The sequence below is a fragment of the Lycium ferocissimum genome, chromosome 7 (genome assembly GCF_029784015.1).
Source record: "Lycium ferocissimum isolate CSIRO_LF1 chromosome 7, AGI_CSIRO_Lferr_CH_V1, whole genome shotgun sequence".
In the NCBI taxonomy this organism is placed as follows: Eukaryota; Viridiplantae; Streptophyta; class Magnoliopsida; order Solanales; family Solanaceae; genus Lycium; species Lycium ferocissimum.
Genome location: NC_081348.1, coordinates 45980231 through 45996600, shown reverse-complemented (window position 1 = coordinate 45996600; position 16370 = coordinate 45980231). Strand labels below are relative to the sequence as shown.

At 33.1% G+C, this 16370-nt stretch overlaps 1 protein-coding gene across 1 annotated transcript; it reads right to left on the bottom strand.

Annotated features, from left to right (window-relative positions):
• Nucleotides 1–7601: 7601 nt before the first annotated feature.
• Nucleotides 7602–11603, bottom strand: LOC132065375 (SHUGOSHIN 2). The gene is made up of 9 exons (XM_059458751.1): nucleotides 10980–11603; nucleotides 10841–10878; nucleotides 10336–10444; nucleotides 10225–10248; nucleotides 10071–10136; nucleotides 9120–9158; nucleotides 8934–9024; nucleotides 8792–8852; nucleotides 7602–8179 (listed from the first exon to the last, which is right to left on the bottom strand). The coding sequence occupies exons 1-9, from the start codon at nucleotides 11148–11150 to the stop codon at nucleotides 7891–7893; spliced, it is 888 nt and encodes a 295-aa protein (XP_059314734.1). The 5' UTR covers nucleotides 11151–11603; the 3' UTR covers nucleotides 7602–7890.
• Nucleotides 11604–16370: the final 4767 nt, after the last annotated feature.

Genomic DNA, 16370 nt, shown 5'->3' with positions numbered 1-16370 from the left:
GAAAAAATCATATAGGAAGCACGTCCCTTTTAAATAGGGCCTTAGAGAATGTGAATCCTAATTAATTGCGACCTTGATGTAAATATCAGACATAAAAAAAAAAACCAGGCTTATCGACAATGAGTATCATGTGCCCTCCCTCGTTATTGATGGCGCGCGAACTAACAGTGATGAAACTCATAATCATATAAACATTTGAGCATGCAATTTTTTAATACTCCAATAAATGTTATTCACAATTAATATAGATGATAAGTAGTTCAATAAGTAGTATATTTATACTAATAAATTCAATGCAATAAATTGATATTGATGATGATTAATAATTCTAACATGCACTATCTTGCAAAGTTAATTTTTTTCCTTTTAGCTGTATGATTGATGAAATCATTTTCAGAAACAAGACAGGATCTAAAAAAACACACTTAGTGATAATTGATTTGTGGAGGGGAGGGGTTATTTTTCTTTTTCATTTGGTTGTATTTGGGTTGGAAGTGGAAGGCAAAAGAGAAGCAGAGATGGACGTTTGCATGTGTAAGGAGTTTTGTCACTTATCATAATCATGATTAAAATCAATAGTCAAATTATAATGACAATATGTGAGATAATGAGTTTAAAGTAATACTATACTAACGATATAAAAAATATTGATGTAAATAATTTACTTAATAGGTAATTCACTAATTATATATAAAAAATCTATACGCTAACTTAAATCAATGAGATAATTAAAGGCCTTTGGTTACGTATTTAAGATGGAAGTTAAAATTTTCTTTATCTATTGACCGGTGGGAAAAAAAAAAGAGCATTAACCACAACCACAAGAGTGTGTGTGTGTGTGTTTTATTTTTCTTTATCCAAATTGGAAGAATCCTAGAAATAAATATATCCCTTTTTAATTTAATGTAGTGTCCTACATTAATTACCAACAACAACGTCAACCACCCACAATAACACTAATTGATCTTTTATATCTTTTGCGACGGGATGAAATTCTAATTTAATGGCTTAATCTTTAAATTTTTTGGCACAAATTCATTATATTTTGAAAATTATAAATTCACAATTTAATATTAATTAAAATTTTATTATTTATCATCTGTATATTTCTGTTTATATTTAGAATACCGAATTTGATTTCAATTCATAATACCAAAAAAGCTGCATCCGCCGCCGGCATATCTATGATAGGAATGAATTTGAATTTTAAGCACTTGTGTAAGCTGACTTTATTGATTAATGCAGGGGTTGGAACATTAAATGAATTTGGTATAAAAATGGATGAGTCAAAGGTGATTTACTTGCCAAAATTGGGCAATTCCTATTAGAAAACAATTATAGTGAAAAAAAAAATCCATTTTTTGGTACATCTTGTCTCTTATAAATGGTTCTCTTGTTTCTCCGATCCATTATGCCCGAGGCAGATCCAACTAAGGGTGGGTGTTCGGTTCTTCGATTCGGTTTTATCAAACTTCGGTTCGGCTATTTCGGTTTCGATTTTTTGAAGGTGGACACCGAACACCGAACCAAATTAGTTCGGTTCGGTTCTTTAGGTTTCGATTTTTTAAAGTTCGGTTCGATTTTTTCAATTCGTTTTTTTTTTGTTATGCTATTAGAAGCGCTTTCATTTACACTAATTCATATTTTCAAAAGCAATAAAACATAAAACTAATAAATTGAAATCAAAATCAAATAAACAGGATATACAAGAACGTAAAACCATAATCATGATATAGGATTCTTAGGTGTTATATACATCCGTAAGAATAATTAAGAAAACACATAAATAACATACATTAATCCTAAAGACACATCCTAGTCACCTTCCTTTGTTAAGGATATTTGATTTTCTCAATGAAGTGAAAAATTAGGGATCAAAAGAAAAGAGGCTTGTTACAATTGAGTTTTTTTTTTTTTTTTTTGGCTTAAACTTAATGGGCCTGGACTATTTTAATTTTTTTGGGTAATGTATTAAATTTCGGTGGGCGGTCGGTTCTTCGGTTCGGTTTTATCAAACTTCAGTTCGTCTATTTCGGTTTCGGTTTTTTGAAGGTGGACACCAAACTAGTTCGATTTGGTTCAGTTCGGTCCGATTTTTCAATTTTCGGTATTTATGCCCAGCCCTAGATCCAACGGGTAAAGTACCGGTTCAAGATAACTTAATAATTTTGATACAAACTCTATATAGATTTTGGATAAATTATCTGAATAATATATTTTAAAAGTCACAAATTTCAAATTCTAAATCTACATCTGACTAATTTGTAAGTTTGTTTCAATAAGTTATAAGCAAACTAATGTTAAGATAAATAACAAAATAAATTGAAATGATGCGTGTGTGTATATATATATTGTAATTTTTCGGAATACGAGTGAATCCGCCTCTAGTTTCACCCATGCTAAAAGCACAAATCTATGACTTTAAATGGTATATCAAAATTGACTATGACTTAAATGGTGTGTCAAAATTGACTGTTTGTGCACTTGTCCCAAAAACATATCGATTAAGGGCCTTCTCTTGTACATACTCTATTACTCATCAAATTATGGTCCAAACACATAAGGCCGAGCACAATTTCTTCTTCTTCCACCTTTTTTGTGTGGATTGCCGCACTAGTCTTTAATTTTTGTCCCTCAAATTGCTAGTCTTTAATTTTACCCTTCGCTTAATATCATGAGGTTCGGGGTTAGAATCCCGACTCAGTAAAAGAAAAAATTCGCAAGGCAGCGTTTCGTAGAAAATTAGGCCTATTCGGGAAAAAGTTAGACCTTAAGGCAGAGTTCTGCAAAATTCCAATTGAGTTAAAAAAATAGAAAAAAAATTGCCTTATGCCTGAAGGCAAAACTCTGCCTTAAGAGAGTTGGCCTTATGCCTAAAGGCAAAATTCTGCCTTAAGTAGAGTTCGCAGTCAAACTCTGCCTGATCGGGTAGAGTTTGCAGATTAGGTAGAGTTTGAGGCAAAATCTGTCTTAAGGTAAAGTTTGAAACTCTGCCTGAATGCAAAATTCTGCCTTACGAATCCAAACTCTACCTTGCGAATATTTTTTTAAATTTTGACTGAACGTGGGTTCGAACCCAGAATCAAGGGGTTTTGTCACGTTTCGAACCATGGTCTGGGAATTACACGGCACTCGGTGCCTTGCTGCATGTGACCGAGCGAACCACATGGCTTGCTGAATCAACATGGGGCATGTACTGATGCAAAATATAATATAAACATGCATGGTGTGAGTAAAACATGGGGATTAAATAATCATAAGTTTTGAAAATACTATTATATCATGAATGCAGAAATATAGTAATGTAGCCAACGAGGCTAATTCAACTAAACATCTGACATGACATAACTGACTAGTCTATGAAATATCTAAACGTGAGTCTGATTGCTAAGCTGTTTACCAGGACAAGACCCCCAGCATACCTTGACTAAATAACCAAAATGAACATGAAATATAAATAATGACTAAACCTCGAATGAGATGGGGCTTACCAAAAGCTGATACGAGAAATACCTTAACGAGCAGATCCGTTGTCCTGTAAATCACTAGCTTCATCGTGAAATGCAGGCCCCCGGGTAATAAAAGCGGACGTCAGTACATTTGAATTATACTGGTATGTAAAACAACTGAATGAAATAAACATGACACACGAAATAATAGAACTGAAACTGAAACTGTAATCTGAACATGAACATGAACATGAGCATCATCTGACATGAATAAATTTATAACATGAGTAAAAACATTTTAAGTACGTATGTATATCTGTATCTTGTGGGAGAGTCGTAGTATAACCGACAATATGAAATCACCACGTGGGTACGTAGAGTCTGGTACCTGGCCCGACTAGCAGAGCAGCCTCACACCTTGCCAAGGTATGAGACATAAGCATAACATTGAGGGATCCAATTCAATTGTTTGAAGGTGTCGTCCTAATCTGGGCGGATCGACCCTTGCCCTACGTTGGCATACGTAGTTTCAGGCTGTCTGAGCCTTCTCGGTAAACCTATGCTACTCCCAAAAATATGAACATGGATATAGGTGGCATCTGAGTTCATGGTTTGTATAACATAACTTGTAGACATAATTCGTAAACATGATTCCTGAGTATCAGCTAGCATGAATATAAGTATATAGTATAACTTGAATGAAAACATGGAAAGCATGTAGATTTTCATGAAACTAAGCATAATAGTTCATATCTTGCATTTAAGAACCCATGAAATGCAAAGGATGGGTGTTCATGGATTACGGCGGATTCCCAATAACCAAAATGGAATATCAAGAATACAATAACGAATTATTAATACGAACATGGTATGTCATGGTACATGTAACTTAGGGTCATCATGAATTAGATTAGAAACACTAGGTTTGTGGAACTTCATATTTTCATGGATGAACGTAGAGTGGGGAAGAACAATGATGTTCCCACACGTGGATAGAAATCCCACATACCTTAGTTACTCCAAAACTTGAAGAAAAAGTCTGAGCTTTTGAAGAACCCCAAGAATCTAAACTTGAAACCTTGAGAAGGGTTTTCTTGGAAACCCTAAGATTGTAGTGTAGAATCTTGTTAAGAATTCATGTTTATGTGTTGGAATTACTTAGAAATACATGGGAGAGACTTAGCTTGATGTGGGAGGATGAATAGAGGAGAGAAAAGTCATGCTAGGACTTGGAGAACTGAAAAATGGAATAAAAATTCAGAAAAATGCGCTTTTAATGACCCCCGGGGCTGTCTACGTTGGCACCTGCGCTTGTCCGGCGGGCTTCTCAGAGTCCTTCAGTAAAACGGTCATAATGTTTTGTACAGATCTCCGTTTGACCTCCATAATATACCGTTAGAAAGGTATTTTAAAGATCTACAACTTTCATGAGAAAGTTTTATCAAATTCCTTATAGATCTCCTGAATACTCGCTTGAAGTGAGATCCTGTGTAAACTCACTTGAAAATAGGTTATGTAGGCTAGCTTCTGACTTTACTTTTCCCAAGGACTCTTCTTATAACTTGATTGGTTTTCGAAACACTTCCTATACTCCTCATCTTGGTTACATTATGTCCCCGTCATAAAGGTTATACCTTAGCTTGAAGGTACGAGGTGTTCCAGGTTTTTAGCGAAGGGCAAAAATTAAAGACCACCAATTTGAGAGCAAAAATTAAAGACCACTCCCGAATAAGGTCAATCGTGCAAATTGCCCCAATTTCTTTATAAGGATAACTCGCTCAAAATCCGTGATACAGGCCCATATCCAATGGCTTAATGTTAAGGATTAACAAGTAGGATTTTCAAAATTAAAATTTCACGGGAATCTTATTTGGATATTGCTATTTAATTTGTTTATTTTTTTTTTCAAGATTGTTGGATATCTACCTACTTCGGAACAACTTCACATACTAACTTTAGATGTGCGAATTTGCCCCGAAGTAGGGATAATTTGCCCCGAAGTAGGGATACTTGCAAAAATTTTATGCGTTGCAGATATAGCTTAAATGATGTCCCAAATTGAGTATTTGTGCACTTCAGCCTCTCAACTGTCATAAAAATTTCCATCATATTAGGCACTATATTCCTTTTAGTTCGTTTAAACCAGAATGACATATTTCTATATTTACAACAACAACAGCAACTCAGTGAAATCCCACAATGTGGGGTTAGGGGAGGGTAGAGTGTACGCAGACCTTCTCCTACTAAGGTAAGACGGTTGTTTCCGAAAGACTCTCGGCTCAATAGAAAGCATAAAAAGAGGTCAGATAAGGACAAGAAATTCAAAGCGATATGGAAATGAAAATGACGAAAGCGACTAAGCCATGATAAAGTAGTTTGCAAAGGGACAATAGCTATCACAAATAAAATAAGATAATCAAAGTACATGAAATAACAGATAGTAGCAGAAATCAAAGCACAAGAAATTATAGTGCGATAATGCGATTACTAATATGAAAGGACATATCTCGATATTTGATGAATGAAAAACTTTTACATCCTTATAAGTGTATAACATATTTAAAATTATCAGTTTTAAAAGTCTTCCGAGGAACAACCTCTCTACCTCCAAAATAGAGGGGTAAAGTCTACATACACTCTACCCTCCCTATATTTTACTTATGAAATTACACTGATATGTTGTTGTTATTATAGTAATTTTAAAAGTTTTATAACTACAATCGTGATACTTTTAAGATCGTAATTTTTTTTTTTTTTTTTTTTTTGCTTATTAAGTTTTTGCTAAATTAAACTATGACAAATAAAGTGAAATCAATAGAATACTCACTTCTTACTAGGAGTATATTTGTTAAGAAATTTAAGTCCCCAAATTGTCAAAATGATTCTAAACACGAAACTCGATGCCGTGTGGGCCCAACATGTTGTTTTAAGTAGGGTAGCTTTATGGGCCTAAATGAAGTACCATTGGGTTCCACAAAAGTAGGGCCCAAAAGATAGGGCCTTTAGCCTATTATTCTTTGTATATAGGTAGCTCGTCAGTTTCACTCCTTTAACTTGGAATCCCAAGCGGTTGTTGCCGCTAAAAGCATTTAAAAATCATAGCATAGTTTTAGGTATTAGCATTGATTTGACATAGAATAAGGATATTAATTCAAAATTATTAAATTTTCAAATAAAGTCAATAGAATTCATAGGAAAATATCACATCAACTATTAAAATTTGAATAACTAATCTTTTGAATAGAAAATGATGAACATGACCATTTAAAATTTGAATAAAAAACGATCCTGCATGTATATTTTATGTTAAAATTATAATTTTTATAAGTTTGTAATGGGCTGTAAAATCAATTGACCGGATCGGGCAAAAAAACTTGAGATTTTGTATTGTCGGAACAAGTGTGGGTGTTAAGGTGGGTCGAAAAATGAGCACTTCTAAGTGGCTTCCTTTAGATATTATGTAAGGTGAGTTGTTGCTAATGCACTTGCATGTCTTTACACAAATAGTTGGTTGAATTTTATTGTTTACTTTTACTGGTCGGAATAAGTAAATTATACATATATTATACATTAGCGGCACTTTTTAGTTTAGGAGGTTGCGTGAGCGACTATATAGCTTATATTTGGAATATAGACATGCTTGAATTGTTTTTTCGTGTTGCACTAATTCAGTTTATGATATTTGTGCAATAAGCTTAAAGTTGAATGATCATTTGTGAAATTAAATTTCAAAAAGTGGCACAATAATAAGCAATTAGTGCATCATTGAAGGGTGGTAAAACAAGTCAGTATGATACTTTAATTTCATGGGGTCACAAAGCAAGAGAAGTCAGCAGAAGTCTTAATTATAGAGTAGTAATATACTGAATCTTTTTTGGGCAGATAATGTGTTGATTGCATCATGGCTATTCCTCCAAGTATAGGGCCTTCAAGAAATCAAACTTCATACATGACAGGACCAGCAAGCCCAGTTGAATTGGATATACTACATTTTAAAGGATAAAATTCGCAAATAGCCACTTTTCAGCCCTATTACTAAAAAAGTTACTGTCATGGAATTTCAAATTTCACAGGTGAAAATTGAAATTTCAGGACATTATCATGGAGTCTCACTTGTGAACTCATGATAGCGGCTATTTTTCAAAAACAGGGTCGAAAAGTAGCTAGTGAGCGCTATTTCTACCATTTTAAATGCAGAAAAGTCCATCATGGGCCTAAAATATATAGCAAATGACTAGCTAACTTTGCTCCTTTTCTTAAAACAACTAACCATATGATCCTAGTCACAAGATTGAATTAATTTTGCAGCCATGGTGACAGTTTAATGTTTTAAATATGGATAATTTACAGAACAGTCAAAAGTGTCACAAAACAAATTAACATAGGACAAACACAGCTTACATATATGGAGTTATAATATTCTTCAAGCTCTATAAAAAGCTCATGCAACTCTTCTCATTTTGATGTTAACTGGAATCTCTTTGTAGGACTGAACCTTCTCAGCTGCTTTACGCGATGGTCTTCCAATAGAAGACCTTCGCGAAAGTGGAGCTACATTTTCCTTGTCATGTTTCACTTCTTCAATGCCAGAGGAAGGCGATGAAACCAGACCGTCTATGTGAACCGGGCTGTTGAAGGGTACAGCAAGGCCTTCTAACTCAAACAAGTCCTCTGTTGGTGGTTCTGGCTGTTGGATTTTGGAATTAGTAGACTTTCTTCTAAAACACCGCCTGAAAAAGATACGATTGTGGTTCGAAAATTGTCTTGAGATTCAAGCAATTGCATATGATATAACTAGTAGACATTCAAGCAATCGGAGATAGTATAACAAGTACAGTCAGACCTCTCTATAACAACCACCCTCTATAACATCTCACTATAACAACCATGTTTTCTGTCGAACCGGTCTTTCATGTTAAGTTATATTATGTGTTCTCTATAACAACATTTTGCTATAGCAGCCAAAAAATATCCAGACAAACGAACGTTGTTATAAAGAGGTTTGACGTTAAATATGTTCTCCCCACGTCAATATATCCTAAAATTCAAATGAGGAAACACTCTTTTGCGGAGTTATTGCAATGAAAATGTTGAGTTTTCCTCTGACAAGTTCAACTATTTAATGTTCCTATGTAGAAGCCAATGTGGAATAAACCAACACCTATAATACGGTCATACCTCTCTATAATATTCATCCTCTATAACAGAATTTTCACTATAACAACCATGCATTTCACTATAGCAGCCAAAAGAAATCGAAACAAATGACGTTGTTATAGAGAGGTTTGACTTACCAAGAAAAGTCATGTACAGGGATAATTTCTGGTATAAATAAAACTAACCTTTTGTTTTCTGCTGCTTCTTTTTCTGCATATTGTTGAGAGGTTGTCGAATGGCCCATAGCTGAAATATTACTTAACGGTTAGGGATACACAAAAATAAATTGGAACTCAAGAATGCACTAATGGAGAAACTAGCATTTACATTGACTTCTTGTAGCACGCTGGCGTCTGTTACCATTTTTAGGCTTGCTATGTTTGTTCAATTGAGAGTCGATATCCATAAACTCTTCATCCTAGTGCCAAAAACGCGAAAATCTACTTAGCTAGAGAAGATAGAGGAATGCCAATAATTGCAAATGGAAAACTAATTGAAAGTTTCAGTTCATACCTGCAAGTCATTCTTTGGCAGGTCGTTTTGTTCTTGTTCCTGCAATTACAAGAAGTTGATATCGCTTTATGTCTCTATACTGATCAATTACGAAAAGTAGCCCTAGGGCTCATCTAACTATTTACATCTAAGACTATGTGACAAGCAGAAAAAAAGGCTTTGAATTCGCTGCTTGAAAATTTTCATTCTACAATGGCCTAAGGTGTGAATCTCAAAAACTATTTAAACTTTGGTTATCTAACAAGGCTTTTCTCTTCAACACAATTTATAGGTGAATGCTTCAAGCTGATTTTACCTTATAAAATCGATTGTCAACTCATTCAGGCGTTAAATGAAGACGTAACGTCATGTCTGCGGGCAGAGTTATACGAGCGTAAGGGTTTCATCTGAACCCTCTTGGTTGGATATATATATTAGACAACCCCCTTGTACCACCACTCGTGGCAGAAAAGATATAATTGTCGATGTAAGCATGTTAGTCATTGTGGCGATCTACATTGAACTATCAATCTTCAATCTTTCCTTCACATCCACGCAAGTATAATCTCTATCCCAACAATAATTTTTTAGAGAAAAAAGTTACCAGACGAACTTAGTATGGGTTCAAATTTTCTGAAGTAGTTTTCAATTGTTCAAAGATGAGTCTCAACATGGGAACTTCATGATTGCCAAGATGAACTTAGGCATGACCAAATTGAACATAAAAAGGCAACTTATTCCACTCAAACAAAGTTGATGAAACTTTATGCCATTGCCAAAATGAACTTAGGCATGACCAAATTGAACAAAAAAAGGTCAACTTATTCTACTCAAACACAAATTGATGAAACTTCATGCTATTGCCAAGATGAACTTAGGCATGCCCAAGTTTGTATGCACCTAAAATTTTACTATACATCAATGTTTCTTTCAGTAAGATGTCACAAAATAGACATAGTACAAACTCCATACCTCTACTAAATTCCGCGATTTAAGTAATACTTCTTTGCAAACCAGCTCGTGTTGTAGCGTCTTCATCTGTTACAAAACAAATTACTAACTCCTTTTCAACAAGAAGTTCTAATTTCCCTTTACAAGTTCAACCTTCTTAATTAAAAAAAAATACCTTTTCTCTGTTCAAATTGAGTTCCTGCAATATTAATAGATGATTCATTAGTTTTTTCATGAATGCAAGAACACCACTTACATCAGCGAAGAGAAAATAAAGAGAACTAACCGCCAACATATGACTATTCGATTGAGCAAGATTCCAGTTTTGTAGCTGCATTTTTTGTAGATGAATCCTCATTTTTTGAAGCTCATTCCCACTTAATTCTATAATCTTGCTGTTGACACAATCAAAACATATTTTTTTTTTTAAAAAAAATCAAACAAATGGACACTAACAATACAACAACAACAACATACCCAGTATAATCCACAAGTGGAGTCTGGGGAGGGTAAAGTGTACCCGGACCTTACCCCTACCTTGGGAGGTAGAGAGGAACAGTAACTACAGCAAAACAGTACGCTAAATGAATAACAAAAGACAATAGATAGTAACAAAAATCAAAGGATAAGAAAGTACATGAGAAATACTACGACTACTAGTAAGGATTACCCTAATCTGTTTTCTCCACAACCTCCTATCTAACGTTAAAACCTGACACGAACAATGTAAAAAAAAAAAAAAAAAAAAAAAAAGGATAGCTTGCTCTAAATTGCGTACAATAATTACTCACTTCTTTTCTTGAACAATTTTCACCAATGCAACATTTTCCTGTATCAACCACCCAAAAAAACAACACAAAAATCAGAAAATCACACAAGAATTAAATTAAAAAAAATACCCATTAAGGAAAAAACAAGAAAGATTCATACTTTGGCTAGATGATTAATATAATCCTTCATTGAAGAAACATCAGGCGAAACCTTATCGACATCAATAGGCGATTTTTGCTGTGTTTGTGGAAGTGAATTTGTTATATCTGATAACCTCTTCCGCACAATGCTTCCCAAAGATGATCTTTTTACCATTTTATCACCTTTCATTTCTTATGAGTAATCAATAAAAATTTGATCTTGATTTTTTTTTTTTAAATCAAGATTCAAGAAACCCAAATTAGGTATTGAATAAATGACTTCAAAACTCAAACCCCACAATTTTTTTTTTCTATGAAACAAACTCTAATAAACCCAAATTCAATATAAAGATGAAAACTTTATCATATATAATACTAATAGTAGTTACTGAAAAATTTGATCTTTGAATTTTTTTTAACCAAGATCCAAGAAACCCAAATTGGGTAATCAAAAAATGACTTCAAAACTCAAACCCCAGAATTTTTTTTTTCTATGAAACTAACTCTCATATACTCAAATTCAACATAAAGCTTAAAACTTTATTTAAAGTAAAGAAGTTTCTAAAGTGTGTGATCAAAGAAGATTCAATTATCAGTAAAACCTTTAATTTTTTTTTTTTCTCAGAAAAGGATTTTTGATTTGAATGTAAAGAAGATAAGAAAGAAGAAATGAGAACTAAAGAAGGAAAAAGAAAAGAAAAAAAGATTACTTAGGTTCGGATTAACGGCTTTCCGAAGCTAATATTAGCTGGCTTTGGGAAGAGTCCGAGCCTAATTTTCAAATTTAACCAGATCTTTATTCTTTATTCCAACATTTCCTTGTCTTTTCTTTTGTTCTTTTTCATATTCCTTCTCTTTTTTGTTTAAAAAATGTAGAAAAAGTATATTTTTGAATTTTGAAATTCATATGAAAATTTTAAGCACTTCGTTTTGTTTTGTTTGGACGAGAACCAAAAAAAAAAAAAGGAGTGTTTCGATTTAGTTTTAATAGTTGATTTTGAAATTATTCGGAGTGAACTTTGTTTTTTCACTGTCAGTAGTTAAAACTAATTATATGGTATGATGATGAAATGAGTTGAGATAAAATGGATACGTGATAATTTATATAGCCGACTCAAACATTTTTTTTTTTTTAAAAGAAAAGGAGTGTTTGAATTTAGTTTTAATAGTTGATATTGAAATTATCCCGATTGAACTTTTTAATTTCTTGTCAGTAGTTAAAAATGATTATATGGTATAATGATGACATGACTTGAGGTTAAATGGAAACGTGATAATTTATATAGCCGAGTCAAATTTATTTGGGATTGGTGCATAGTTATTATTGTCAGTAATTGAACAACTATTTTTTTCTCTTAACTCGTGGCAATTAGTTAATTTTAGAGTAACTTATATAAATATCTATAGTTTCTAGGGTTCTAACTAACCCATAGCTACTGTTTTTGTAATTACAGTTAGTAACTATGTTTTACCTGTTTCGAGAATACACGCGAAACAGGTAAAACATAGCTATGAACTGCAATTACAAATACCTTATACCTACTACCTCTTATATGGTAGCTACTCCATGTAAAAATTTCTTAATTTTATGGGATGTCCAGTAGAGATCACTTGTTTTCTTTCTCCAATGAGCTTAACTTTTATAGTTCAATTTCATATTTTCATTTGCAATTGGTCTTTAAATATTAGTAATTCTTATTATATTGGGAAAAATGCACACCCGGGTATTCTTTAACGACCGACACCAGGGCGTCCGGGATCTTCACGGTTGTCTTTCATTCCCAACAACTCACGTCACATTAATCGGCCTTGATCGGAGCGCCGCAACATGAATGAACGTTAGTGTTGCATATATGTCACGTCACCCGTTCTTTAGGGTGGAAAAGTCTGGTTTTGACTTACATAAGGATAAATTGGGGGGGGGGGGGGGGGGGGAAGAAAAGGGATTCATCGGTAACCCTGGAATATTTTCTTTCTACCAAGCCTTATGTGTAAAAAACATATGTAGAAAAAGAAGATATACGTTGAAGATTCGAACTCTTACTGATTATCGATAATGTGGAAAAAGAAGATATATGCTGAAGGTTCGAACTCTTACTGATTATCGATAATATATCCTTTATTTATTATAAATCCTAACTTTTAAAGGAGTTTCTGGATCGGATACAACTCATTTATTTTTAAATCCTACCAAAATAAATCTCTAACTAAAGTTCGGTTTCGTCCATTTTTATCGAAAAACACTTATCTTCAAAGAATACTCGTTTTAATGATTCGTTATTGTAATAAAAGTTGTTAATGACTCTTTTTACTTGTATAGAAAGACTTAACGATGGTCATGGTATTGTCTCCAATGCAAGTTTTTTCTTTATGACTACAACATATCTTTTAAATTGACTTGAGTTTAATTGCATCCAGATCTAAAATTTTAGAGAAATAATGGTTTAAATTGCAGACATCAAATAAATTCTTGATTATTTACATGTTGGAGGTACAATATCCAAACATTTCTCAATATATTATGTTATTTCTTTCCTAAACATAGAAAAAAAACTATATAAAAATCTGTTAGTGTATAAAAATAAAGATCTCTTATAAAAATGACAAAAAGCTAAAAACAAAATTGTAATGAACTACAAAACCAATTGACCTGGCGAAGTGCCCAAATAGCAGCAGCTTTTGAAACCGTTATCTAATATAATCAAAAGTCATAAGGTATTTAAATTCAGTCGAAATCGAACTTCAAACTCTGAAGACAATTTCATTCTTTCTCGAAGAAAAAAAATACTTTTTTATTTACCATTAGTTTTGTTCTTAGGAATAGAAGACAATTTAATTCCTTCTCGCAAAGTTACTTATCCCTTTTAGAAGTTGCTGACAAAAAAAATTTAGTTGCAGATGATTTAATTCCTTGTGAAAAAAAAATATTTTCCTCTTTTATTTCCGTTGGAAATTTAAGGAATGTATCTTTTAACTTTTATTTGCTTTAAAATATAACTAATATACACCGACGATGTAAGCTTTTTTTACACGGTCGAGTAACATTAAATAACTAGTAAGAGTTTAACTAATATAAACTGATGGTGTAAGCTTTTTCTTACACAGTCAGGTAATTTTAAAGTCTATTAAAGGTAAACTCTAAAATATTTTTATTTTTCAATTACAAATAAGGTTAATAGTAGTAGAAGTTTACTTACACTCTACAATCTACATTTATTATTCTACCCAATTTATGAGCTTGTTTACAAAAATAAAAAGGATTCCCGTTTTCTTGGTTTAATCGTTCCTCTGTTATAGATATTTTATTTCTTCAACATCATTGAAGCAATGAACAACATATATACACCATTGAACTATTCCCAAGCTACACTACATGTAGAAACTCTTTATATATTTAAGTTTATTTCCAGATTTTAGAGATGGAGAATAAAAGTATCAACAATGTTTCTTTATTCTGATAACTAGGCCAAAAAGATTATTTCATCTCACTTTTGAAATTAATTGTCAAAAATTTAATATGATCAACTCGATAGCCATTAAAATTATGTCAAAACTCTAGGCAAGTATGAGTCAAATTTCATCATATAATTAGTGATACCGTTTTCTTCAAATTGAAAAATGTTAAATTATAATTTCTCTAGGCAAGTATGAGTCAATATTCATCATATAATTTCTTTCAGAGTAAAAGTACATATTTAGGGCTGTGTAAGTTCGAATACAGTCCAAGTCCAAATAAACTTTGGGGAGTGCTATTTTCCTCAACCTACTCTAATAAAGAATAAAATATTGCACATTAGATGTAAATATATTTGTCAAGTTTAGGAGTTATACTTGATTTAGGAGATCGTAATTATGAGCATTGGCTTGTACAGTCCTTTTTTTACCTGGATTAGGATATTCTTATGCAAGATTTTTCCTTGATTTCTTCATCTCTTGTTGAAACCTATATGCACATTGAAAGAAGTGAAGGAATGGATTCAAAGTTAAGATCAAGAGATTGGGCAGAACTCACTGATTTGATACTCGATTTGATTTTTCAAAAGTTGTCTTCCATCTCTAATTGCGTACGCTTTAGCGCGGTGTGCAAACCCTGGTTTTCCTACGTATCCAAAAATTACGATGTTTACATCAATTCAAACTCTATTGAAGAGCTTCCTCGGCTAATGATCTTGGAAGATAAAGGCGGCTTTAACACAATCGCAAGCTCATACAATGTGATCAACGGTCTCACCTCGTACCTTAACCTACCAATAATACCTTCGACTTGTAGATGTTGCGGTTCTTCTTATAGTTGGTTGTTTTTTCAAACACCTGACTATAAATCGTCTACCTTCTCTCAAACGTATTGGTACAGTGTGACGCTTCTCAATCCTTTCTCCAGTGAAACTAGACACCTCCCTTCTCTCATGTTTGATATCAAGAAAATTATTCTATCCCAAAATCCTTCAACTAGTGATCAATTTAATAATATTGAGGTAGTGGCATTGAAGAATGGGAAAGGGCGTCAACTGGCTATCCTAAAACCTGGTAGTAGAACCTGGATTTATACATCAACGGATTGTAAAGCCTCTGACATGATATGTTACAACGATAGCGTCTACGTTGTATCCATTAGAGGCGCGGTTATATCTAGGGACACCACTACTTTTAAGTCTAAGGAAATCGTACCACCAATGAATAATTCTTGTGTAATTTCCGGAAGGTATTATCTCGTAAAATCCACAAGTAACGATCTTTTAAGAATTCACAAATCTGGATTAGACGTTAAGATTTCCAAGTTGGTTTCGAACCCATCAACGAACGAATCCATGTTCGTTGATGTGGACAATTACTTGGGAGATGAAGCTTTGTTCTTGAGTGATAGTCAGCCCATGTCTTTTTTGGCTTCCAAATTTCCAGGGTGTAAAGGAAATTCCATATACTATATGGAACAATATGGTGCACCGTTTGAGAAGTCAGGAGTGCCAGGACAAGTATATCAATATTATATGGGAATTATTGACCTCAAAAAAAATATTTTCCGGAGAAATAGTTTCGGGATCGATTTTTCTATCGAGAGATCAATTGTGGTGACGATGTCCAGCGCCAAGTATTATGGATCATTCCTACTCCAAAGTTTAATAGACATTACCTAAAATAATAGCCTGCATATGTATAATATACTTATAATATAGATAAATTATACATAATTAGTGTATAATTTATGTATATTTAGCTAGCGAATGTAATTATACTTTTGTCTTACCGGCCAAATATATGACTTGCCCAAAGTTTAATGCTTAACTTTTAGATTGTTTTGAAATTTGGCTTTCGAATTTGGTACTCTGACTTGGTATTTCAAAACTTGTTTTCTGTTCATGATTTCTAGTATTATTTCGAAACTAATGATTTGTCGTAAGGTAGATCATTC